Source organism: Echiichthys vipera (assembly GCF_963691815.1).
Source record: "Echiichthys vipera genome assembly, chromosome: 15".
Classification (NCBI taxonomy): domain Eukaryota; kingdom Metazoa; phylum Chordata; class Actinopteri; order Perciformes; family Trachinidae; genus Echiichthys; species Echiichthys vipera.
The window spans coordinates 26,412,167-26,421,297 of NC_139840.1; the positions used below are offsets into that span (position 1 = coordinate 26,412,167).

General features: G+C 41.4%; 1 protein-coding gene across 1 annotated transcript in view; it reads right to left on the reverse strand.

Moving 5' to 3' along the window:
• sdr16c5a (short chain dehydrogenase/reductase family 16C, member 5a) overlaps positions 1 to 8,352 on the reverse strand; it is a 45,020-nt gene extending 36,668 nt beyond the window's left edge. Inside the window, exons 1-2 of the mRNA XM_083927882.1 lie at positions 8,094 to 8,352; positions 4,413 to 4,740 (exon numbers count right to left, since the gene is read on the reverse strand). Coding sequence (XP_083784008.1) covers positions 4,413 to 4,733 — 321 coding nt within the window. The 5' untranslated portion in view covers positions 4,734 to 4,740; positions 8,094 to 8,352. The remainder of the gene's footprint in view (positions 1 to 4,412; positions 4,741 to 8,093) is intronic.
• Positions 8,353 to 9,131: the final 779 nt, after the last annotated feature.

A 9,131-nucleotide genomic window follows, 5' to 3' on the forward strand; every position in this document is an offset into this window, starting at 1 on the left:
GTGCGCCCTAAGGAGCTAAACTGCTCTCCAGTCTCTTTTTCTAAATCCAGTTCTAAGAAGGTGTGAAAAGTCTCTAAATGAAGTGAGAAAGTGGCGCCTGTGAGTGCTTTGGGACGGGGAAGGGGCTCCCAGCAGCACCCTCTGCTCGTTGAGGACACTAACTGCAGAGTGATTGCTGCATCACCAAGTCCAATACAGCACAAAAGTCTCCACTAACACCAGAAACAGTGACACATTTCTCTCTAGGATGGGGGAGGATTTGGGAAATCTCCAGATTTTGAGCAGATATTTCTTGAGCCGAGTCCGGCTTTTTCAACAACGAAGGGAAAAAAAGGTTGTTTTCGATAGTGTGGACGTACCCTTAAAGAGCACATTCTTCACTAGGAACATGTAGTGCTGTTAATCTTCCTGGAATAAGATCAAAGGTTTTGTGACACTGATGGTTTTGTCTCTGACTTCTAGCCTGATCTAAAATTAGCATTTTTCTTGACCCCAGGGCGTAAAAACTACCAGTTGCTACTAAACATAGGTGGGACACGAGGTGTCTGTTTGACACCAGCGAGGTGTTTTACAGTGATCTATTGCGGAAAAAATGTTGGCTAAAAGGGTAAAGGTTGAATATTAAAAGCTATATATATATTTTTTAAATAATACACCCACTGGGCTTTTTGAGGGGTACAGAATGAAAGGAATTCTTTTCAATAAAAAATATATTTATTCAAAATTTTTTACAGGTTCTACAATGACTTTCTGTCCCGTTCTGTTTACATTGTAGCAACCAATAGCGTTGGGCGTTGCTGGTGTTGTGGGAATTTGGGATATTCGTAATTCATAATCATAGTTTTGTCAGGTCAGACGCAGTTCAGCGTTTACTCTGTCTAACCTTCTTAATGGATAATGCAAATGACTAACTCATGATGGTTGAATGGCATATTTGTGCATCTGTACTCTGTGTGAGAGACCTTGTGATGAGAGAGGTTCAGAATGTTCAGAATTGGAATGTCTAAGGCATGTTTTGTTTGGTCTAAAGACGTCACCCAACCAAGGCTTAGCACGTCCTGTCCCTTCCTCTAAAAGACTGGCCACGATTTGGCTCAGTCATTCCTGCTAGACTCTGGGACGAGTGAGGAGGCAGGGGTGAACGTATTTTTGTCTGCAGAGGAAAATGCTTTGGCAAAATAAACCACAGAGAAAAAACTGATCCTGTTTGTTGAACTTTATTGAAGAAATCATTTCCACAAAACTGGTTGCCAGGGCTGTCTGTTGTTGGGTGCAGCTACTTTCATCTTTACTTAGCTGTAACGGCTAATAATAACTGTCAGTCAAACTCCTCTGGAATACTTGTTTATATGGTGTGATTTGCCTGAGGGGATGGGTTCAAACAGACTTAAACAGACTCTGGTCTCCTGTAGCCTACTGGGCCGGATCTGACAAACCTGGCAACCCGACTGCTGGAATTATTTTTTATTGTTGCGACTACGATCTTGAGACAATAGATGGCGGTGTTCTGCTCATTCTCCATATTCAACCTTTTTAAATATGATTAATCACATTTTATTTTCAATTAAGATTTTGTCTTCCAACAATTATAAAAACAAAATAATCAAGATTAAATATTTGTGCCACATGCCGTTTCATGTAGCTCTCATTTTGTCTTAAATCACCCTTCTCCAGTTTAGTCCTCTTTCACTGACTGGATTAAGATGATCTTGTTTATTCTCACACACACACACACACACACACACACACACACACACACACACACACACACACACACACACACACACACACACACACACACACACACACACACACACACACACACACACACACACACACACACACACACACACACACACACACACACACACACACACACACACACACACACACACACACACACACACACACACACACACACACACACACACACACACACACACACACACACACACACACACACACACACACACACACACACACACACTTTGAAAAGATAGTGCCATGTATTGGGGACACTGTAAGAAAGACATTGTGAGTAAATTATACACCCATGGTTGATTCTATTACTACCTCTACAGACACATTGTACTCCCTGCATTCATCACTTATATGAATAGTTAATATTCTTTCATCAAAATCCAACATGATGCCAAACTCCTGTATTTGTCTGGATCATTTCCACTACCACCTCCTACTAACCTAACTTAAAGAAGGCCCTTGGAAGATTTCTTTGGTGTAATAAGCACCCAGACTACCCTTTTCACTCCTGCACCTCCCTTATGATAGAAGACGACATAAGTGCCCCAAACAAGATTGGTATTATCGGGCAGTCAAACTGAGGACAACGATGTTCTATTTTTCAGATAAGACCTCATATTATTGGAAGAACATTGCAAAGTGTTTCGTCATATTGCCTCTCCATCAATATTTCAGTTAAAATCGTGAAAAAGAACACTCTCCCTTTCCAGCTTTTTCCCAATATGGGGTTACCATTATTTCCCAGCAAGCAAATTCTATTCCTAAATGATTGTGATTATGAATTTTGCCGTAATTGAGCAGCCCTACTGGAAGGCATCTGTCTGCTCAGGACAAAAATGGATTAGTCCTCCAACGGTAAGCTTATTAGATTAAGACACGTGGTGTGCTGAGGATTCTATTCAATAGTTTTTCTCATTACTTATTATTAATCATTATTATTAATTCTTATTATTAGAGTAATTCATTCGATTATGGGCTGGTGAATCAGTGCTGTAGTTTTAACTCTTTTCATTTACGTATAATGACTCAATTCTACTTGAGGCCTGTGATCTTAAAGTCTATTATGCTTTTCCTTATTTTCTGTCATACTGTTATAATGTCGGATGTTCATGCTAAACATGAACAAAGTTTCAATGGGTAACCAGTCTAACTGCCCATGAGCAGATCTGCTCAGGATACACACTGTTGTTAACACCTTCTTTTGGACAGTTTTTTCTACTGTATCAGCGTTCTGATGTTAAGCCTAAAGTCATCTGCTCCAGGCACGGCACGCCCACCGAGTACATCTATGCACAGCACTGGTAGAACGTGCTGCTGTGTACCAGCAAGATGGCGGCGTGTACAGGTCTTTTTTGAACATTAAAGCATGTAAACATGTTCTAGTAGAAACACAAAAAACGTGTATGTACCTCAAAAGGTGTATAATAGGTCCTCTTTAATGGCGTACCTGCTGCTCGGTCTGTGGAAGCTAGAGAAGAGTGGCACACAATGTAGGGGGGGGGGGGGGGGGCAGAGATGTACGACAGGGTCTGATGCGTTACTTGTTGCCAAATTAAATATCTATTTTGCCATGTGCCTACACATGTACACAGAGTGTATTTCACTGTGATTTTAGACCAATATTTTGTGGACTTTTTGTTTTATTATACATTTTATTTGTAAAGGATACCAAGATTTTCCTGACATACATTAAATGCTAAAAGATTGAAAACTGTCCATAATAAAATGTAAATAATCTAGTAGTATAATAAACAAAATTAAATGGGGCTATACAGTTTGGTACGGGAAAACATGCTCAACACCTTCTGAGTTCTGGATACTTTCTGAGTTATTGAGCCAATTAGTTGGCAGTCTGTTGGCGTCACTTTTTAGTATCAGCTCAGCTCGCTCGGAGCCATGACAGATGTGATACCAAATATAGTAACAGGTACCAAGTTTTGGTGATGAAAGGAAAAAAAGGTGAGTAGAGGTGAGGTGAGTTGAAACCATGCAGTGGAAAATAATGAGCATATGACTACTTTTATAAAAGACCTTGTATTTTGCATCGTTTTAAGCTGCTTACTCGCACATGCCATGTAACAACCACAACGTTGGTGTCTGTTCAGATCCTGCTATCTGTATTGCCTTGAGTGTAGTTATTACAGCATTACAGTCCCTGCCCACATTTAGACAATAAAATGTCTGTTTACACAACAGTCACCCCTCCCTTACCTCAAGGACACACACACACACACACACACACGCACGCACGCACGCACGCACGCACGCACGCACGCACGCACGCACGCGCACGCGCGCGCAAAATGAACCAACTGACATCCCTGAGCCAGGTTCAGGTCATGTTTATCTGAAGATAATAGCTAGATAGATTCTAAAAACAGTTAGCTAACATTAGCAACACTTCCCTAGCTACATTAACAAGATGTCAGTTAGCTTACAGTTACCTCAAATAAATTGCAATTTAACTGCGTTCACTGGAATACAAGGTTTCTCTTTGGATATCAGATTTATTGTTTAATATTGGCTTAGTTGCGACCATATTAGTACATCTGATTGAAGTTACAATGAACTGCATGCTTAACTAATTAGCATGGTAATCGGTCAAAATATATAGTGGTTAAGGTAGTGGGGAGGATTAGAAGGAACCTTACCTGGTCAGCCACTCTGTAAACCTCCTTCTTGTCACTGCAGTCACACAGATAGTGGTGGACTCTGGTGGCTCCGCTCTGTTTAGCCAGCCTAGCCGTTTCCTTCATCCCCTCCTGGTTGATATCCCACAACACCAGAACAGTGCCAAGAGCTGCAAACTCCTGAGCCATGAGGCGACCGATCCCGCTACCTGACCCTGTGATCAGCACCACCTCACCGGTTATGTTCTTCTTCTTCTTGGGCACAATGAGGTGGATGAAAGATTCCACATTGTACCAGATGGAGAGCAGGAGGACTTGGATTGTTTCCAGGAAGAAATTCATGATGGATCTAGGACAGAAGGAAGGGAAAGAAACAGGAGACATTATAGAGAAACATAATGAACCAGCAGGGTGATCTCAACTAATAAGCTGAAATATTTGTATTACGTTAATGACACAATTTGCTTGATTTTGTGACTTTTTTTTTTTTAATCGATCAATCCGTTTTTCCAGAGGTTTCTTTCTGGGGTGTTTTATAGCAGAGATGAGTCTATCTGTCCTACAGTAGAGTTCAGCTTTAAGTCGCATCAGCCTTAAGCCCACAGTTTAAGCACAATATGTAAAACACTACTACATTCATGTAAAACAAGCTCACTATAGTTTATAATGGATCTTTTGACAGCAGTCGTGAGAAATTGAGCCGTGGATCTGTTGAAACTGCAAGACAACCTTTGATAATTAACTTTTTATTTGCAATCAGATATAAATAACTAATAATTGTAGACTTTTGTTGTGAAACAGAACTCCCCCTGGGCATCAGCAATAATTCAGAAGGAAAGAAAGTGGTACTGCTGCACAGGAGACCCTGACACTCTGCTTTCAAAATAAAGCGCTCCAAATGATGTTAAATCCAGGAAAAGTTCTGTGAGAAGTTGATGAGGGGAAAGCTGCTAAATCAAGAAGACCCCCCTCCTCCTCTTCACTAGCAGTGACAAATGCTTAGCATGGGATTTAAGCCCATGTTAGCAGTAGTAGTGTTGGTGTGGGAAAATATTTTAGAATTTTGCTGGTGTTTCCAACCTTACTTGACATTTTTGTTTTACAGATATGACAAGCTTTCGAACGTTTCTTTCTCTCCACCATGACTCCTTGTTGCAGGTTTGATGTCATTGTTTTGCAATGTGTAACTGTCATAAAAACATGCCTGCATTGATAAATAGAACTGATATTCTCTGAGATATATGATTCCAAACTCAGTTTGTTACTGGCTCTCAATAATGCATTTCAGAATGATTGGAAACAACAGGTGTCAAGATACCGAACATGAGTGAAGCGATCAAGCCGGCTACTGTAAACAGTATTACACAGTTAAAAATGAAAATGTGTTGTGTTTGGTATATACAGCAAAAGGTGTAGGGTTTTATCGATTTCCTTCAGAAGAAAATACATTTATCCAGGTGAACCTGTGGGCGAGGAGGTTAAAGCGAGTTGGTCAAACAGAGAAGACCTCCCCTGCCTGGAGGAGGAGGAGCCTCTTCTAACGGGGCAGATTGGGAACCAAACCTCCATCATCGTGTTTGTGGAGACATTTTCTCACAGAGAAGACATCTGCGTCTCCAGATGGACACTTTTTGGCTAAATTCTATCAAACTTTCTGTTGAACCTACAAATATAAATGATGGTATAATGTTAAGAGTTCATTTAATGGTGTTAAACTAAAGTCAAACTTCTTATCTTTGTAACCAAATAACGGCCTAATTTATCTTTGTGTTAACCAGAGTGGTCAAAAGGACGCTAACAGCGGTGAATTAGCCGTGTGCTCCGATCTAGTCGGCCACCCCGATCTCCTTGCCGTAAACACTGGGAGCTGCTGGTCGTCCACATTAACATCAATGCTGTCAAAACATCCAGGACCATACTTTAGTCCTTCGCTTTAACAGCTTCAAAATAAAAGTCGGAAAGTCATTTTTAAAGTAAACCACCACCTGAGCCACTCAGGCTGAGCGTCGCCCAGGCGTTCTCAATGCTTTCTATCATCAGCGTCACTTTCCTATAATAATCTGACATGTAAATGTTCATGTACGAATATGAAACTTCACTTGTAGATTCTTAGAAGTGTGTTAATAAATTCTACTTCCACTTCGGTGCAGATCACCCAGTAATTCAAGCCATTTCCTCTGGTTAAATGACAAGGAAGGGCTTGTTTACAAGTGGTGCCATCGGAGAACAGGAACAGGAAGAATGTATATTATTGTTGTGAAGTCATGGTCGTATTGCCATCCTTTTTGTTTGGATTTCGAACACAGCTATGGTGTGTTAATAAAGTTTAAAAGAGAAAAAAAAGTGAGCATACATAGTGAACGTGACAAGATGGAGGCTCTGAAAGAACAGGATCACCTGCACTAACATCTCTCTGCCAAAGAGGCCGCTAGAAACAACACACCTCAATTCTTACGGGTACAACTTTAGATTTAACAAATAACATTTAATAATGTAGTCATGAATTTTACTGTTGCATAGAAAATACTTTAGTTCTCAAATGAACTACAAAACATCAACTTTCTGGGACATGTTTAATGTGTGCACCTTTTATTTAAAGCAGGAGTGTCAAACTGATCCAGTAAAGGGTCGCTGTGGCTGCAGGGTTTCATTCCAACCCAGCAAGAACACACCTGATCCAACAAATCCAACTGCGTGAAGGCGAATCAGTTTGTTGAAGAAGTCGAGTCAGGTGTGTTCTTGCTTGGTTGGAATGAAAACCTGCAGCCACATTACTGGATCAGTATGACTCCCCTGACTTAAAGTGTTATTTAATTAAATTGGTCAGGAGACGTGACACAAGACAGTTTTCTGTTAATTGACATTTCTATTAATCAACTAATCATTTGAGCACTAGATTCAACTATCTGCATTAGTGATGGACCGATACATCGGCCGGCTGATGTTATTGGCTGATATTTGGGTTTTTCTGGTAACGGCCGATGCAGGCTGCTGCGTTTGCTGATAGTTTTTCCCGGCATTATTAACAGACAGGCGTCCTCAGGCAGATTTGTGTTGCTGAAGACGCCTTTCAATAAATAAAGTTCAGTAAATGTTCTTTTTTTTTTATTGTTAATATCATTGTCTCATTTTATGACGTAAATTGAGGGAGCAAAAGTAGAATAGATTCCAAATATCGGATCAAGAAATCAGCAGTCCGTATCGGTCATCGGCTAAGGCTGATAAAAAAAAAGTCAGCATCTGCCCATAAAAAGTCCATATCAGTCGATCTCTAATTTGCATAGATTTCTACATTAAAATGAAGACTGAGTTATATATTATAGCCACTTTTAAAGCAGTAGAAACTAAAAACTAAGAACTCATCTCAGCAAAGCGTCCCGGTGCAGACAGAAAAGCAGTAACTGTGTGGGGAGAGTAGGAGAAGCCCAGTTCCGTATCCCCTCCAACATGCTTTGAATAATGCAAGTGATGTAACGTTGTTGTGAGTAATGGTGTTCTAATGGGCGTTAACACGTGGAAAGAGTTAAAACCGTGCCCTGAGTGTTCTGAGCCTGCTGCAGAACTTTCCTTTAAAAGCCCCCATACCGTTGTACAACACAGCGACCATAACAATGAGATAAACTACAGACAAACAGCGGGGAAGTGTCGCACACACTCGGCCTGATAATGCGTCCGTTCCATCGAAATGAGCTTCAAACTTACCGAGACAGAAGTCCTGCTGAGCCCCGGGACGAACGTTCTGTTAAGGGCTCGTCTGGTCCTGCGCTGTAACGAGTCGTTATCAGCTTTAACCGGGACCTTTGCTCACCACATAAGCAAACGTTACGACACACGAGCTCTGCCCTAATCAAACACTGTTATCACGGGGAAGTTGATAAAAGCAGCAGAAAGCTCCGGGAGCCGGTGGACCACAGAACCGCCGCGGTGTTTGTGTCTGACTGCTTCTCCGGGAGAGGCTGGGCTGTTTGAATAGCCTCGGGACAGAGAAAGCAGCTTCTTCTCACATCAAACACAAGCCAGAAGCTGCTGTTGCTGTTCAACCGGATGTGTCACGTGACAGTCAATCAACCACTCGCAGCCGAGCCCCCACCACAACCACTTCCTGGTTGTTCCCATACCAAGTGCCAAAAGTGCCAAAAGCTGCAGTTAGCCGAGTGTCCACTAGGAGTAGTTTGCACAACAGAGCAGTTTCTCATTGACCCCCATGTTAAACAGGCTGCTTCATAGCACCATTAAACCTGTTTAGGACTTCTTTACAAAAAACATTACAGTCTGTTTGTTTACGTCATATCTCCATGACAACACTCAGGAGGGTGAATATTTTTGTAACAGGCTAGTTTTTGTTTTATTGGAGGTTAAAGTTTATGAATAATTAAGCGTGTGTCCTCTTGAGTGACAGCTAGCCTCTGGCCCTCACTTCTTCTCAGAGGCTGGTTGTCAGGATTAGCATCATCAGTCATCTCGACCTGGACTGTGGTCATTCGTATGATGATGTTTCCATAAGTGACAAGATTGTTTGCTCTTCGATCAACTGTCCAAACAGAGGGTTAAGGAACACACCTTGTTAGCTTTGTTATGCTAATTAAATAGCCGCCCTTGCATCATGACTTGAATACAGCCTGCTATCTACGACACAAACAATAGATGCTAATCCGGAGCAGCAGGAGAATTTGGTCTGTGAGGGCCAGTGTTTTACAGTCTATGAGCATGGAACTGTGTTGAATATCAGTTTAGATCATA